Source organism: Taudactylus pleione, unplaced genomic scaffold, assembly GCF_031769625.1.
Source record: "Taudactylus pleione unplaced genomic scaffold, aTauple2 ptg000442l, whole genome shotgun sequence".
In the NCBI taxonomy this organism is placed as follows: Eukaryota; Metazoa; Chordata; class Amphibia; order Anura; family Myobatrachidae; genus Taudactylus; species Taudactylus pleione.
The window spans coordinates 8200502-8219566 of record NW_028284844.1 but is presented as its reverse complement, the minus strand read 5'-3'; the positions used below and the strand labels follow the sequence as shown (position 1 = coordinate 8219566).

The 19065-nt window shown below is 45.4% G+C and overlaps 1 protein-coding gene across 2 annotated transcripts in view; it reads right to left on the bottom strand.

Annotated features, from left to right (window-relative positions):
• PLPP3 (phospholipid phosphatase 3) overlaps nt 1–19065 on the bottom strand; it is a 65637-nt gene that overhangs the window by 9007 nt on the left and 37565 nt on the right. For both annotated transcript variants that reach the window (XM_088447891.1, XM_088447890.1), the window contains exon 5: nt 4322–4498. In XM_088447891.1, the coding sequence (XP_088304017.1) occupies nt 4322–4498 (177 nt within the window). The remainder of the gene's footprint in view (nt 1–4321; nt 4499–19065) is intronic.

Genomic DNA, 19065 nt, shown 5'->3' with positions numbered 1-19065 from the left:
GTCGTCACTGAATTTACCGCTGCTGGGAAACCAGTCGCTGCTGTCTTAGCAAACTGATATATGCAGAGAAAAATACAGTACTTGCTGCACTTACTTGAACATGTGTGTATATATATATATATATATATATATATATATATATGTATATTAAAAAAAAACTACTTATACATATTTTAATTGGACACATCACTAACATGCATAACTAAACTGACTGGGAAGCAGGGAGGCATGAGGCACTAAGTGCCTCGTGCCTCAGTGATATCATTGGCAACCTGTGAACTGAAAGGCTGCATTTTTATTCCTTGGCAGCTTCCTCTTGCGTTGTGACGATGGGTACATGATCCATTTTAGGGCATTACAGTAACTGACTGCAGAGAATGAGATGCTGCTTTTATCCTGGCATATGGGATATCTAGTACGTCAGTTTGGGCTCATATCCTGCTACAGAAGTGTGGTGATGATAACGTACATTTCCTATCAAATAAAGATGACTCTATGACAGCGGAAGCCGCCGGTGGTGACATGTCAGCATTGTGCGGTGAGGATGACACAGAACCAGGGGGGGGGGGGGTGGGGGGGGACAGACGGACGTTGCTCTATGTTTGGGAAGAAAAAATCATTTTTTAATTCTCTTCTCTGACATTTGTGTGACACTGAGCAGACTGTTATATACATGTCCGAAGTGCTCAGTAGCGGCGTTACCCCATCCGAAACAATGACTCCATAGTGTTCCGTCTCACTAAGGTCGCAGCTGATTCACTGACAGAGGCCAAGCTGATTCATAGAGATATTATCTGCGGTGGTTGTAAGAGGAAGTGGATGACCAGGCTCATTTGCATATGTAAATAAAGGATTAAAGGACAACTATGTAAGCTGCATTTTATGAGATGCTAATAAATGTCTGTAGTTTTCAGAATACGGGGCAGATGTACTAAGCTCTGGAAAGTGATGAATTGGAAAGTGTTACGGTGCCTATCCATTAGGCGACCTGAAAGTCTGAACATCTAGCGTTCAGACCTTCAGGTCGCCGAGGTGCGGTGCCCGCACTGAACGTAGTTCACTGAACGTCATTCAGTGAAGGAGCCCGACCTCCTATCTCCGAACATGCCGAACCTGATGAGCGTCGTCAGGTTGACGGGCATGTTCAGTAGACAGCCGGGGGCGGCAAGGACCCAGTGTGCACGCGCATCGCCGGCTATCCATTACCCGACTTTGTGAACAATGCGACCAAAACCTCCTGGTTTTGTTCGTATTGTTTACATAGTCGGGTAATGGATGGGCCCTTTTAAACAACCAACCAATCATCTCCTAACTGTCATTTTTCAAACACAGCCTGTAAGATGACAGTTAGGAGCTGATTGGCTGGTAATTTATCACTTTACAATGTATCTCTTTCCAGCACTTAGTACACATTTTGAGATGATCTCCTGCAATTTATACAATATATATTTATATGATGGAACAGCGCCATTGCACTCTACCATTACACTTGATAATATAGCTGTGAAAACAAGTGATTCCTGTGCTTTTATAATGTAAAGAGATAGTAAGGGCATTGCGTGGTCTGGAATATATACACGATACGAGCTGTGCCCGACCAGCTGTTTCCTATACGGACGTACTGCCCCAGTCTGTAAATACTCTGCTATAAAATGCTGGGACACAGGACTAAGACTAAAGAGGGACAGACATCATGGAAACCAAATAACTAATTCGCCTTCAGCCCCAGTGAGCTAAGATAGCGGTAAAGCCGTGGGCACAACAGTCAAATCTCCAACAGCGTCACACTTTCAGTCGGATTCTAGATCGCACTCAACTCCGTAAATACCTGAACAGGGTGCCCCAAACCCCAAAGTGTGACATAAGCCGATCATGTGACCTCTTTGGTTAGTCATGCTCCAGTGCTCCCTATCCCCCCTCCCAGAGGTGCACCTGTACCAAAGACATTGGAGCCCTTTATGAGGTGATAATCTCCTTAGTAATAATAAAAAAGAATTACCCACCGTCACGCATACCACTCACCTGCATTACGCAGCGACGAGGGGTTATTTACTAACAGTGCACTAAACTGTAGCACAAAATCGCTTACGTTGTGTCACTGGCTCTAAGATGGTTGCCGAAATTTGACATCTAAATGCGATATCAGTAACTTACTACAACTTGTTGGCAAAAACAAATCATCTTAAAAACACTTCAGCAAAGTAAAGCACCTGCGTCCTGGGCGTGCTGGGCATTAGCCATGTTATCTGGCCACTGAACGCTCTGCGAGGTTACACAACTGGGAGAACGGAGTCATCTTTTGCATTTTTTCCCCTGTGTTTTTCTTGTGTTGACCGGTGCCTCAACCTCACATAAGGCTGGAGACACAGCTTGATTACATGTTAATCTTTTCCACTGTGCTCCCATATTAAGTGGTAACACATGTCGCCCTGGCGGCGTTCTGGTAATTGTTTTATAGTATAAGTCGCGCGAGACGAAACAAAGTGACTTTAAGCTGCAATCATGGTAAACTGATTATCCCAAATCTAGAATCAAGAGGTTTTTCCCAATAAGGAGCTGGCAGACTATCCCAGAGGGGGCAAAGTGGATGACTAACTTGTGCAAAGTGCACTGGTGCAGCGTGTGTGTGTTACTCCTGCTGGCATGGCGTTTTGTTGCGTAAATGCTCTACCTATGGGCATCCCCAAAAACAGGTGCACGCAGTGGCATTGGTTATTCTGGCACCTTCACCCACCTGTCCCTGGGGAGGAGGGGGCCTTCCAACGCACATGAGTATAGTCAGAGTGTGATAGCCAATTGGGGGCAGATACAGACTGGGGAACAGATACATATAAACCAGAGAATGACGATTATATGCGGGTGGTCAAATGCAATGGTGATGACAACGACAGTCGCCATCAATAGGTTGTTTGTGAAAGCTCTGCTGACGCTGATCAATGCTTTCATTTATTCCTCTGTGATATTTTTTCTACATTTTTTTTTCCGCACACGAGACGGGAGCCGCCATGCTGTTTTAGAGATATGTGTCATAAATAGCAAATGGGTATTTGGAAAGCAAAATAAACGGATAAAAACATGGATGTCAGTGTATGTGACATATGTCGGGTGCATATGCAGCTGGTTTCGTCTTGCTCCACGCAATGCAGTATGCGCGCTATTTTTATTTGTGGCTTTTTGAAGCGCAAATTGTGCCCTAATTTGAGACCAACACTCCATCAGGCCCAAATAGTTCCTCTACTCCCTACACTCATGGTTACACATGGAACTACTTGCAATAATGCCTTTGCCGTATGTAAGTTCATACATTCTAAATCTCTCTGCACATGTTACATCTGCCCCACCTGCAGTGCAGCATGGTGTTACCAAGGTGCACGGTGACTGGCTCTATATTCCATACCTCCCAACTGTCCCGCTCCCAGCTGGACAGTCCCGATTTTCTGGGACTGTCCCGCTGTCCCACCCGCGGGCCGCAGTGTCCCGCGGTGGGAGGGAAATAGGGGAGCGCACGGCATCTGTTCTCTTGTGTACAGACTGCCTGGGGGCTGCCCAGCATCTCGGAGTGTTGGGCACGCCCCCAAAGTGCCAAAAATGGGGGAAGTCGCGAGGATCCACCCCGGTTTCTGTAGACTCCGCCCCCTTCCCCACAAGCCACGCCCCCTTTCCGCACCGTGTCCCTCCTTGCTGTGTCACAATGTTGGGAGGTATGCTATTCCCAAATCTGAATCAGGCCCAAACTGCGGCAACACAAATGGAGGCAGGTATTCTGTGAGTGTAAGCAGATAGTGAGGCCACTAGTGGAATTAATAAATGCTGAAATATTAAATATTAATATATGATCTCGCAATACTCTTAGGGGTATATTTCCTAAGGTGAGAGTTTTTAGAAGTGGAGATGTTGCCCATATCAACCAATCAGATTCTTTTTAATATTTAACTAGCACCTTCTAGAAGATAATAGCTAGAATCTGATTGGTTGCTATGGGCAACATCTTCACTTCTAAAAACTCTCACTTTAGTAAATTTACCCCTAACAGTACATTTGTTACTGGTGTTCTCAGTCACGCACTTCGTTCTTCAGCCTAATGCCGAACAGCGAAATTCTTGATAAAAGCGAATGTAAGCTCCTGCGCACACAACACAGGCGCACTTTATACCAGGAACCAGCTATGTTTTAGATCTCTGTTTTAGATCTCCGAGTCACAGCTCATTGGCTCCCTTATTAGACAGCCTGGGCAGAATTCTTTCAAGCTCTCGCACATATGGGAATTTCGTCTGGCTGTTTAATTTCCTGTGTGAACCGTTTCCCCATGCTCAATACTCACTATGCAGTATGCCACCAAAGCCCCCTGAGCGAAGCCTGCCAGCACGTCGGTGGGGTGATGCTTGTGGTCCGAAACTCGGGACAATCCTGTGTAGAAGGCCATCATGAGAAGGGTGAATTGCAGCAGCGGACGCAGGAGGCGGGCCCCTCTCCACGTAAATCTTGACTGCAGGTAAAACTGCGAAATAAGAACATGAATGTGTTAATATTTTTATATGGTTCCCTAAAATAATAATTGCTAATTTATACAGTCATTTTGCAGAGCACACTGAATAAAAATCTAACACACAATGGGGGAAATGTATCAAACCTTGGTGAGAGGGAAAGCAGAGACGTTGGCCAGAAGCAACCAATCAGCTTTTAACTGTCATTTCAAAGACTGTGCTAGATAAATGACAGGTAGAAGCTGATTGGATGCTTTGGGCAACTTCTCCAAGGCTTCCCTAACAAGTTTTTTTTTTTTTTCTCCCCCTTGACAGTGGAGCTAACAATCCATAACGGACATCATCACTATTTTATGAAGTTACAGTTTTTCACAGTAATATCTGAATATAGCTTGATCTGAGCTGTATAGAAGCACCAATAGGAGGAGTCATAGGTGTTTTACTGAGCATCTATAGGAATAAAAGGCACTTATAGCTGCTAATAAATATATAAAGGGGGGTTTTCATTTAGCTGCAATGATAAGAGATTCACTGTTATTTTTTTATTCATAGGAGATAGAGATCTAGTGAAAGCAGTTTTCTCCGTGACACGCTGACGCCTGCAGTGAGCGAGCTCTTAATTTAGCTAAAATTACATTTACTGGCACAGACGATGATGGGGGAAATGAAGGCCAAAGCTGTCACAACTGTGTATGTTAAGACTTGTAAATTTCGAGGCCAAAGAAACTACTGTGCAACGTAAAGGCTGAAATCCTAAACTAGGGATGTGACGCTGCTTTATAGGAACAATAACGCGGGCCTGTACAGTACTGCATTGCAGGGATAGAAAGAGGTTTTCTTAGTGTGCATAATTAAAACAGCAGCGTCATTGAACACGTCACTGGGTTATTTTATAGCCAGAACTGCTCGCAAAATTGTGGTAGCAAAAACCAACCCCAAGAATAGCGAGCAGTTCATACCCTGGTCGATGTACTCGATTAATCTAATAAATAGCGGACATGACGTAGGATGCGAGCGGCCAGGGGGCGTAGTTTCCCAAAAAACGACCGCAAGTTTTGTACGCTCGTTCAGACCTAGAGGCGTGAACAGACCGCAAACAGCGAACGGTTCAATGTATTTGTGTACTATTTTATAGGCAGGAAAATATGGGGTAATCATGGATGGGATTGCCGGGTGAGAGTAGGTAATACAGCATGTTCTCCGACTGTTGGTTCACTTGCGATCTAAGGGCCTGATTCAGAGCCGGACGCAAGTGGCTGCTCGTTCGCTCCGAGCGATGTTTGCCCAACTGCGCATGCGTACGGATCATAATACGCATGCGCGAACCAGTCAGTGCGGCCGAAAATCGTTTGTTCGCTAAATTGCGAATGCCTGCTATTTTGAGTGACAGAGTGAGGCGTTTGTGGGTGGTAACAGGGGAAGGTGCTTGAAAATGGGGAGTGGAGATCCGAACGCAGGCGTGCTTAAAGGTCAAAACGGGCGTTTTATGGGTGTGCATAATTAAAACAGCAGCGTCATTGAACACGTCACTGGGTTATTTTATAGCCAGAACTGCTCGCAAAATTGTGGTAGCAAAAACCAACCCCAAGAATAGCGAGCAGTTCATACCCTGGTCGATGTACTCGATTAATCTAATAAATAGCGGACATGACGTAGGATGCGAGCGGCCAGGGGGCGTAGTTTCCCAAAAAACGACCGCAAGTTTTGTACGCTCGTTCAGACCTAGAGGCGTGAACAGACCGCAAACAGCGAACGGTTCATTTGAATAGCCACCCCTATTTTCTTGACGAGCGAGCGCAAATAGCGTTCGGCTCTGAATCAGGCCCTAAGTTAGGCAACCAGCTACTATATGTGCTATTAAGGGGTCTATTTACTAAGCAGTGTTAGGAGACAGAGTGAAAAGTGATAAGAAAGTGATAAGGTGCCAGCCAATCAGCTCCCAACTGTCATCTCACAGGCTGTGTTTGAAAAATGACAGTTGGGAGCTGATTGGCTGGCACCTTATCACTTTCTTATCACTTTTCACTCTGTCTCCTAACACTGCTTAGTAAATAGACCCCTTTGTCAACTGGGGTAGCTTCCACTGTACCTCATACCTGTTTTCTGTGAGGTATCGAGGATAATGCGCCGAATTAACAAGGGAGATTTATCAAAGCTTTGAGAGAGATAAAGTGGAGCTGATTGGTTGGTACTTTAGCTGTCTCCACTTTATCTCCAAGCTTTGATAAATCTCCCCCTAAATGCTGTCTCCCCTGAAGACATCATAGAGGAACCCTGTCTTCATGCTTATTACATATTACACCATGCACTATGGAATAAACACTGTGTCGGCACGTTTTGGGAATCACTAGCTTCATAAATAAAGACATTTCTATGAGATGAGGTCTTCTCCATTCAGTAATTCTCTGCTCGCTGCCTCTATCTTGTTTTTGCATTTAAAAAAACCCAACAACAATTTTCTGTGAATTATTAATCTCTTTTCTTTAAATGTAATTTATCAATCTATACTCACTGGCTACTTATCCAGTGTAGTTGATGACACTAGTAGGACACCACACATTGCAATAGTTCAAATGCACAAAAGAAAACAGCGGTCTGTATATTTTCAGCTGTTAAAATAAATAAAATAAAATAAAACAAAGACTTAAGGCCGTTAAAGGAAGGTGATCATGTGACAGCGAAACTGCTGTTTATTTTTGTCTCCAGCTGTTTAACTGGGGTCGTCAGACGTTAGAGACCGCCGTACCTCTGTCAAGCACTGGCCATAAAATGCATATTGATTTGGGAGGGGGGGGTGGTAGGTGGGGGGTTGGGCATAAACATATTGTCAGATGTTCATTGTCTACTTGTTGCTGTTTCCGTCTGAACTTTGGCCCGGACCGCTTCCTAGGTTCCTGTGGGAACCATTTCAGACAAAGGGGAAAGAGACACAGGAAAATCGAATACTTTCGTCCCACAAATCAAAAGCTGATTGTGGATGACCAGGTTGCGAGTGAGTGGAACAGCCAGTTTACAAGGCCCAACGACAGAACGCACCCTTCCTATAGGAAGGAAGCCAAGGGCCTGGTCTGCTTGCTCGTGCTAGAGGTTAAAGGTATATTTTTAAGTTGAGTCTTATGTGTCCGGAAACGTTCGCACAATATGCAGGAACTCCGTGAGGCGAGCATTACTTTCTGACACTTACAGAGCAAGAAATATATAATTTTACATATATATATATATATATATATATATATATATATATATATAGCCTGTCAGTTTGCTAGGGACCAGTGACATCAGCGATGTCAAAGCGTTGAGCAAGATGGCTGCCCCCATTGCCTACACTTCATTCCAGTTCCTTCCCAGCTCGGATTTCCACTGTGCCAATTTGACTATGTATATATTGTGCTGAAAAGATAACTTGCATCAATGTACTAAAATATGTAATGGAGAGATAATGGGCAACAAATTAACTTTTTCCTGCACAAACTGTCACCTTTATTAGGTTATTATACACTTCCTGCATTAGTTTGTAATATTTCGCGTCTTTAATCTCACCGAGACCATACTTCCGATTTTTCCTGCAAGATCTGCAACTTTCCTTTCCTACCATTATACAGAGGACGGATTCTGCTCATCTTCTCGTGATGTCAAGCGATGCCAGCTTTCGCTCCCCACCTCCGCCCTTTGACCCTGGAAGTGATGTTTCCTCTCTCATTAACTATTATTCAGAGTTTTAGTCAAAATTTATGGCCCTGTGTGAAACCCTGAAGTGACTCACGCCTAGGTCGTTAGTCACTGGATGCAGAATGCCAGATATTTCCCAATAACCCGATAATGCACAGATTATACTGATAAATGTCATTATTCACGGCCAAACAAACACCGTGCCATATTGTAATTAAAAAAACAACAACAAAAATTGCTCAATTATTACACAAGTTAGAATATTTCCGTCTGTCTACCACTGATACCGTTTTTAATTTGATCAATTCTGTAAGAATACCTGCACTACTGTCTGCAGGGTACCGTTCCGGGCAACATGTAACCCACCTGCAGGTGCCGTGGGGCAGTGACGGTGTCTCCCTCAGGGCCCTGTGTTACACCATACACCCCTACTTACAGCCCTGTTCCTACAACCCAAATCTAAATTTGTTATTTTTTAGTATTTTGTTTCTGTTCATTATTACTAGTAGCTTATAAGCTTGAGATCCCTAACTTGAGTTTTACATTTTTGCACAGGCAATGGGGGAGATACTGTATATAAAGCCATGGAGAGGGACAAAATGGAGGGAGAGTACCAACCAATCTCCTGTCATGTTACAGGCTGTGTTTTGGAAAATGACAGGAGCTGACTGGTTGGTACTTTATCTTTCACAATTTATCTCTCTCCAAGCTTTCATGAATATCCCTCCAAGGCTTGACACATCTCCTCCAATATACAAAATAATCAATGGACCACAAATGTACTAAGTGTTACGCTGAAGTAGTTAAAAATAGAAAATAACAGCAACATAAAATTAAACAAGGTGCAGCCGCGTTCTTTTGTTTGCACAGCACTGCCGCAAGTCCAAAAATTTGCGCGAGTCAATGCACATATAAGGTATATTTATCAACGAGAGTTATCATTCACAATGAGTGATAAAACTGGTTGTGTATGATAATTGTGGTACAGCCAATCAGCTGTAAAATGACAAAATGACAGTAGGGAGCTGATTGGCTGGAGCACCATTTATCATATGCAACAAGCTTTATTACTCGCTGTGAATGATAACACTCATTGATAAATAAGGCCCATAGGCCCAATTCTGAGTCGCACACAACGATGATATTCGCGCAAATGGTTGATGTTTTTGAACTGCGCATGATGTCAAGTTGCTAAAAAATCGCGCAATGCGTGCGTCCCGCAGTGTGTACATACAGAGGCGCAGTAGAGACTGACTCAGAAATGTATAAGGGCGCCCCTGAACAGTGATTAGTCAAAAGCACAGAGATGCAATGACTGCTGGGAGTGTTGTGGGCGAGTCACATATCTGGATGCGAATGCAGATGCTTAATCGCTTACACTGGAGGAAGTGCGGTGACGGATAACCTGCACCTAGCATAGTTTCGATGGTCGCGTCTAAAGACTCACTAGGCTTGTACATCAGGGGAAGGGCTGATACTAGCATTAGCCTAAAGTCGTGGACGCGACTGCGGCAAATGACGCTAAAGTGTTGGCAGTAGTGTGCGACTCACAATCAGGCTTATACAGTATCGGAAACAGAATTCAATTTACATCAGTTTGGAAACTGGATACAAACTCCAGATGTGTCTTTAATGGCTCCTAAATATCACTGACTGGCGCCTGAATTCTATATTGTGTCCATACTGTAGTACTTTAGGGTAAAACAATAAGAGTAGAATCAAGAACTGGATTTAGATCCTTCTGGTATTTAAACCTCCCTCTCTCCCTCCCACTTATTTCACTTTATTAGTTCTGCTGGAATCTCCATTGTTGTAAATTGCATTGAACAGTTTCAGCTTTCAGAGCAGATTCAGGCGCATGAGGGAGTGATAAAGGGATTGCCGGGGCATTAAAGGGTAACTCTGGCAGCGTAATGTCAACACTGTCACCTGGCTGGGTCCTGGTGACCCCTCTGCTCACCTCCAAGTGACATATTCTGTGACATATTCCGGCTACCAGTGTCTCCTGCTCATCACACACTCAGACCTCCATCCTCCAACTGTTTTATCAACTTCATGGGAAACACAATGGCCCGAGATTGGGATCATTTGTGTGTTGTGACAGCGGTAATCCGATCTGGTTGTAGACCCTTCTTATCCCGCTCCGAGATTAAACACATTAATAGACTAAGGATCCTGGGAGTTCATTTATTTCTTTAGTAACAGTTATTTTGTATAGCGCACACATATTCCGCAGCGCTTTATAGAAAGTATTTCGGTCATTCACAACAATGAATCACCGCCCCAGTGGAGCTTGCACTCTATATTTTCCCGACCACGTTCACACATACAGTACACACTAGGGTTCATTTTTTGGGGGGTCAGAATCCAATTTTAACCTACCCCTATGTTTTTGGAGTGTGGGAGGAAATTGGAGCACCCAGCACGCAAGCAGGATGAGAACATGCAAACTCCACAGAGTTAAGACCCTGGAGGGAATTCAACCCAATACCTCAGTGCTGTGAGGCAGTAATGCTAACCCCTACACCAACCGTGCTGTAATGAGTGATCAATTAAGAGATTATCCCACTGAGGACACAGAACAGCATTGTGAACCCTTACTGTAACAAAGGGGTCTTTGTACTAAGCCTTGTAGAGAGTTAAAGTGGACGGAGATAAAGTACCAACCAATCAGCTCTTAACTGTCATTTTTCAAACACAGCCTGTAAAGTGACAGTTAGGAGCTGATTGGTTGGTACTTGATCTCCGTCCACTTTATCTCTTTCCAAAGCTTAGTACATAGACCCCTAAGTCTAGCCACACATCATGATCTGGTTGATCATTACGAGCTTGGAAAGAGCATAACTGTTACCCAAATTTATCCACACATGTGGGCTACAACATAATGACTACAGGACTTCCCTTCATCCTTGTTTTGTGACTGGCTCCCGAAATCTACACAGGCAATGACCACAAGTTCTAGAGAAACCTAGGGACCTTACAAAGATTATCAGAGGCCAATATACTGTAAAGTGTTTCAGCCCCAATGGAGACTACAGTCAGCTCTAGTAACACCAAAGAATAAATTTTTATAGTCATGAGTCACATCCAAGTATGGAAGGTGGGTGTTATATAACATCTCAATGGTCAAATTATCGACATTCACAGTGTAGAAACCAGAATGTCGACATGGTCTAATTTACATTATGAATGTCGGCAGTCCTATTTTACCCTAACCCCTACTATAGCCTAGCCCTAACATCATCAGAATTTCAACATGCTAAAAGTTGACATATTATGAGCATGGCGACATTCTAACCGAAAATGTCGACATTCCGAACCTGTCGACATTAAAGTGTTGCCATTCTGAATGTCGACGTGGTTACTACATACCATGGGAGAATCAGACGCACCACCTTGCCAGTCTAGCTGCTACTATACTTTATACTGTGGCATTATATATATATTTTAGTGTTTCCCAAAGAAAGGCAAAATTCAAAGCCAAACCCTTTGATGATTAGGCCAGTCACATGCGGCACATGGTCGAGCAGATGCTGCTGTTGAATTATTAATTACTCCCCTCTGTACTTGTATTTCCACAAAACTAATGACTGCGTAAATTCATAAACGGTTTTGTACTAATTCAGACCTAAAGACATACTTAGCCGCAGGGCCATAACTAGGGTGGTGCGACCAGTGCCGTGGCACAGGGGGGCGCTGTTTGGGCCTGTCAATTTTCCTGTTTATTATCACTCTCACTTGTAGCTTCCTCTTCTTTTATCCCCAGCATCTCCTGGCCTCCCCTATCTCTTCCCTGGCCCTTCCCCATGAGGCCATGGGCCTTTTTCAGGTGCACTGACTTATGTCCCTATTTAAAAAATAGGGGGGCACCAATGCTCTCTCTGGCACAGGGCACCAAAAAGTCTAGTTACAGCTCTGCGTAGCCAAGCCTGGACAAAGAGTAGACAGAAAGGACTATTGCCTTTGGTGCAAGTCTGGTGCTGTCCTGATACATTACAGACCGAATTTCTCTCCTGATAATGGACAGCAAGAGATGAACAAGGACCAATATTATCTGACAGAGGCCCTCATTCAGAGCCGTTCGCTATTTGCGTTCGTTCGTTCAAAAACAAGGGATGGCTATTCAAATGATCCGTTCGCTCTTTGCAGTCTGTTCACACCTCTAAGTCTGAACGAGCGAGCAAAACATGCGAACGTAAATTTGAAAAATACGCCCCCTGGCCGCTCGCACCATACGTCATGTCCGCTATTTATTAGATTAATCGAGTACATCGACCAGCGTATGAACTGCTCGCTATTCTTGGGGCTGGTTTTTTCAACCACTATTTTGCGAGCAGTTCTGAGTTAAAAAAAACCAAGTGACGTGGTCAATGACGCTGCTGGATTAATTATGCACTCCCTTAAAACGCCCGTTATGACCTTTAAGCACACCTGCGTTCGGATTTCCACTCCCCGTTTTTAAGCACCTTCCCCTGTTACCACCCATATACGCCTCATTCTGTCACTCAAATTAGCAGGCATTCGCTATTTTGCGAACACATGAATTTCGGCCGCACTGACTGGTTCGCGCATGCGTATTACTATCCGTACGCATGCCCAGTTGGGCAAACATCGCTCGGAGCGAACGAGCTGCCGCTTACGAGTGGCTCTGAATCAGGCCCAGAATCACTTGTGGTCAATAAACAGCACTGTGGAACCACCTTAATATAGATTCTATGGACAATGGTATGGGGTATGGGAGCTCTTTGAAATATTTCTTCCAGGAACAAAACACCCTGGCCCCAACCAATACCTTATTCCTTATATCAAGCAATAAATTATAATGTAAAGGTGCCTTTGCTCGCTGCCATTCCGATGATAAATTAGGTCATTTTAGAATGTATTGACAACAAATGTCAGCGCACTTATGCTCCAAGCAATTGGCGATTCTGATCAACATTTTATTGTAATATTTCAAATACCGAGGAGTCTTGGTGTAACTGTAGTGGAATGATAACAGCAATCTGACTGTGGGCCTGATTCAGAGCTGAACGCTCTGACCAGAGCGCTCGCTCTGAATCAGGGCCCTCCTCCATGAAAATGGAGCGGCCTCCTGGCCGCTCGTATAGCTGTGGGTGACCACCCACAGCATATGCGAGCGGCCAAAAAGATGGTCGTGATGGTCTTGACCATCGCGACCATCGGACTTGCGACGTAGACCCTGCGGTAGGGTCTCCCCGCCACAAGCCCTGGAGTGATTTTGGCTCTATCAGAGCCAAAATCACTCCCACTGACATCACTAGTGATGTCAGTGGGGCCGGCTTCAGACGGTAGGCGTTCCCATGGGAACGCCTCCGTCTGGCAGGCACGCCCCCGGCACGCCCCCCAAAGGGGGCGTGCTGTCAATCAACATCGACAGCACGCCCCCTTTGGTGCGAGACCCGGAGCGATGGTGAGCCCGTCGCTCGCCGGGTCTCGCGCATGCGCACAACGGAGCTCCCTCCGTCGTGCGCATGCGCAGTGGGGAACATCGACCCGCTTGCGAGCGTCCTGACGCTCACGAGCGGGTCTGAATGACCCCCTGTGTGCAGTCATCGCCAGACCGCGCTGAATGTGCTCTCCTATCTTCTGATCGCTCGGCCCTCCAGTCTCATGGCCGGTTCTGCCCGGTTAGAAAGACATGAATATCAGAAGTGCTTCAGTTAGGGAATCACGGACGATGGGACCCATTCATCATCGCTTATATGTAAGTGGAAATAGTCATTTTCACTTCCATTTGTAAAATCCAGGTATCGGAGGTATTCAGCGCAGTGGTAATGCAGGAGACATCACTGATATCTCTGACCTCCGATCCTGGTCGCCGTCCACGTACTGTAGTATGGGGACCTTCATTCATCAAACTGAAACGTGTCAAGAGTTTGACAGCGGTACCTTACACATCTTCAGGCGGGGTTGGGTCCAGGAGTCCCGCTTCTATCTATCGGAAGGAGGTCCTGGTTGCGAAGAGGGATCCGATAGGATCTCTCCACCTGTGCTACCTTTGTTCATGAGCATGTGTGAACTTAGGTAAATGTGTGTATATATATATATATATATATATATGCCTTCAGAGGCTGCAATTGCAGTGAGCTAGAGATTATGGCCCTGATTCAGAGCCGGACGCTCTGACCAGAGCACTCGCTCTGAATCAGGGCCCACCTCCATAATTATGGAGCGTCCTCCTGGACGCTCGTATAGCTGTGGGTCACCACCCACAGCCTATATGAGCGTGCAGGTTGATGGTCGCGATGGTCTTGACCATCGCGACCATCGCCACTGCGAGCCGGAGCCTGCGGTTGAGTTTCTCAACCGCAAGGCCCGGAGTGATTTTGGATATATCAGAGCAAAAATCACTCCCACTGACATCACTAGTGATGTCAGTGGGGCCGGCTTCTGACGGTAGGTGTTCCCTTGGGAACGCCCCCGTCTGGGAGGCACGCCCCCGGCACGCCCACCAAAGGGGGCGTGCTGTCAATCAACATCGACAGCACGCCCCCTTTGATCAGACACAACGAGCGAAGGAAAGTCCTTCGCTCGTCGCGTCTCGCGCATGCGCAGTGCACACCATCTTCCCACTTGCGAGCGGACAGCCGCTCGCGAGTGGGTCTGAATCAGGCCCAATGAACACTGGGCCTGATTCAGACCCACTCACAAGCGGGTCCATTGTTAGGCAGTGTGCACGATTGCACGTGCGCGAGCCCCGGAGCGAGTGAGAAATCACTTGCTCTGGCGCTCGCATCCAAAAGGGGCGGCTGTCGATGTTGATCGACAGCTCGCCCCGTTTGGTAGGCAGGTCGGGGTAGGGAGTGGCTTGCCAAACGGAGGCGTTCCCTAAGGAACGCCCCCTGCCATTTGGGGGCGGCCCCACTGACATCACGAGTGATGTCAGTGGTGAGCTTCCAGCTCTATTAGAGTCAGAAGCTCACTGGGGCTTGCAGGAACGAGACCCTACCACAAGGGTCTCGTTGCAAGCCCGATGGTCGCGATGGTCATGACCATCGCGACCATCACCTGGCCGCTCGCAAAAGCTGTGGGTGGTCACCCACAGCTATGCGAGCGGCCAGGGGGCCGGATTTAAAAAAACATGCGGCCGCCCTGATTTAGAGCGAGTGCTCGCTTTTTGCGAGCGGCTCTGAATCAGGCCCACTGTACAACTGTTCAAACTTATACATAATATAGAAAATATTGTTCATCCAACAATTTATGCTGTGTCATATACAGGTAACTTTAGACTTACTTAAAAATACATTTACTGTTGAAGTGAGAGCCAGAGAGAGTGTTGCCGGTCGCTGACCTGAGAATCTTATGTTTGTTTTAGCCAGGTGAATGCCCGAGACAATGTTGCCTCTGTGCAGTGAATGATTCATTATATATTAATTACGAAGCTGATTTCTATGCTCCGTGTGTATTTCAACAAGATAATCTGTTATAGGCAACATCCAAAACTCCTGCTCTTGTCTCCGACTGTCCATAAATCCACAACAATTACCCTAAGTAAAAAAATAAGGCAAGGTTTTACACATACTGGGCACGATTTCATTATTCCCAGTCTTCTCTGCGCCAAGTGACAACACTGCATTTCCGGTCGGACAGGTTTTGTGGTGTCAATATTCCGAAAAGAAAAATCTGGGCATTCTCCAAGCTCACACAGTTGCTGCCAAGCGCAATGATTGCTTACAAACACTCGGCGGTGCCTCATTAAACTCTATCTGACGCACATATTAAGACTCCTGATTAAAAGCCAAATATTATTTTCATAAGAACCTGTTGCCCTCAGCCATTTTTATGCTTAAACAGAACTCCTGGCAACGTGGCTTCTCAGGAATCAGTGCCTCGTGCCTTGTTGATGTCATTGGTTTGTCGTGAATTGTTAAAGTGCAGTGTCTCCTGCCTCGGTGATGTCACTGGTTTACTAGTGATTATTAGATTTCAATGGCTTCTGCCCCAGTGATGTCAATAGTTACAAGTGAATTGTTACACTACGATGCTTTGTGCCTCCGCTATGTCACTGGCTCCTAGTGAAAGTTTAAAAGTGCTGTGCCTTGTGCCTCACTGCTTTCAGTAGTTCCTACTGATCTGTTAATTTGCTGTGCCTCATGCCTCAATGTCATCACTGGTTCCTAATGAATTGTTAGGATGCAGTCCAATGTGAACTTTGACAGGTATACATTAAGGGTCCATCCCAAGATGTATCCAAAAGCTATAGCTGCATACACACACAACGATTTTGTTACCAACGATTTTCTTAACGATTTTCTGTCAGATTATCTGTCAGATTTTTTAAAGTGTAATGAACGATTTTTTTGAACTACAAACGATTTTTGTATATTCCCTTAATGAAAATCGTTCAGTTGGTCGGTCTGACTGAACTACAAACGTGAACGTGCATGAACGATAATCGTTCATCGTTTTAACTCAGAAAGTGAACGATTTTTACAACGATTGAACGATAAACGATATCGTTAACGATAATCGTTCAAAAAATCGTTGTGTGTGTATGCACCTTTATGGAGCGTACACACGGTCAGATTTGTCAGACTTGTCAGATTTGTCAGATGAACGACTGAACGATTGAACGATTTGAACGATTTTACCAAAGTTTTGAATGATTTGAACGATTGAACGATTTTTGACTGCATTAAAATGAATGGAATCGTCCAAGTCTGACTGCAAACCCATCAGATGGCAGATATCGTTATCTGACAAACGGGAACGCGCATCGTTGATCGTCCATCGTTCAGGCATGTCAGATATGAACGATTTTCCTTCAGATATGAACGACTGAACGATTTTTAAATCGTTATCGTTCATATCTGAAGGAAAAATCTGATCGTGTGTATGCACCATTAAGAGTTTAGAGTTATAAGTTGAATTGGATGTCTCACCCTTTGACACCTTGAAAAGTTCTAAATCTTCAATAATCATATTTAAGCCTTATAAGTATCTCATGAACGTATATATTTTTGTTATCATTAATGAAAAACTTCACCAAAGTTCCTATAAGTAGAAGGCCCTGTTTCAATTTCAAATAACATGAAAGTTTTTTTTTTTTTTTATTAAATAAGCAAAACAAAACTTTCATTCAGTAACAGAAATAGGTTAACTACTGTGTTAATAATGTTGGGGGAAGGAGCTTATGAAAACAGTTAGCGTACAAGCAGAAGAGATGATGGTAGTTTTAGAGGAGCTTAGTGGACTAAAATGTTTTCATAGCACCCAAGTAGGGAAAGAGTATAACTTCTGGCAGACCGGGGGGGGGAGGGGGGGGGGGGACTAACTCTGCCGCTGAGGAAATCCACCACCACCTCCCCCTCTAACACCTGCAGCAGGTAATATGTTAATGCAAAGCAGAGGTCAGTGTTCTCAAATCCTTTTCCAGACCTTAATAAATATGGGGGGGTTTATGTATTAAGCCTTGGGGAGAGATAAAGTGAAAGGAGATAAAGTACCGACCAATCAGCTCCTAACAGCTAAGAGCTGATTGGTTGGTACTTTAACTCCAACCCACTTTATCTCTCTACAAGGCTTAGGGCCTGATTCAGATTCGCTGTGAATGAGGGCGTCCCTATTTTTTAAAATCCGGCCTCCAGGCCGCTCGCACAGCTGTGGGTGACCACCCACAGCTTGTGCTAGCGGCCTGGCGATGGTCGCGATTATCGCGACCAACGGCATTGCGAGGAGACCCTTGTGGTAGGGTCTCAGCACTCGCAATGCCAAGTGGACTTCCACCTCTAATAGAGCCGGAAGTCCACTACTGACACCATGAGTGATGTCAGTAGGGCCGCCCACAAACGGCAGGCGTTCCTTCGGGAATGCCTCCATTTGTTCAGCCACCCCCCCTACAAAACGGGGCGAGCTGTCGATCAACAGCGACAGCCGCCCCGTTGTGCTGCGAGCTCTGGAGTGAGTGAAGGTCTCGCTAGCTCCGGGGCTCGCGCACGCGCATTGCGCACACCGCGCATGCGCACTGGGCCACTATCAACCCGCTTGCGAGCGTTATGCGCTCTCGAGCGGGTCTGAATCAGGCCCGCTCGAGAATAGACCCCAAAGTCTGTTACTGAATCTCAACAGAAGACTGGATACACTGTGACTTTGATATTACAACAAATTCTTATTAGGGTCTATTATACGACTTTTACTTATTGGTTTCTACGTGCCCTCCTGCAACTTGCACTTAGGGCCTGATTCAGAGCCACTCGTAAGCGGCAGCTCGTTCACTCCGAGCGATGTTTGCCCAACTGCGCATGCATATGGATCGTTATACGCATTCGCGAACCAGTCAGTGCGGCCGAAATTCATGTACTCGCAAAATAGCGAATGCCTGATAATATGAGTGACAGGATGAGGAGTATGTGGGTGGTAACAGGGGAAGGTGCTTGAAAACGGGGAGTGGAGATCCGAACGCAGGCGTGCTTAAAGGTCAAAACGGGCGTTTTATGGGTGTGCATATTTAATACAGCAGCGTCATTGACCACGTCACAGGGTTTTTTTTTAGCCAGAACTGCTCGCAAAATTGTGGTAGCAAAAACCAACCACAAGAATAGCGAGCAGCTCATACCCTGTTCGATGTACTCGATTAATCTAATAAATAGCGGACATGACGTATGATGCGAGCGGCCAGGGGGCATAGTTTCCAAAAGAGTGGTTACATTGTTTTGGACATGACACAGATCACCTCTGTGCACTGAATACAATTGTAACTCCCATCCAGATTTCTATATTTTTATCACCTTTAGATACAACAACAAATTTGCACATCGGCTACAACTGTGTCAGTGTACAGACATGAATTCATCTGTTACACACAAGGACAATGGCAAATGAACACAATGGCCTGTGGTAAAGCACTGTATGAAGGGGAAGTGCCCTTTATGGACTGATTCCGAGTTTGCCG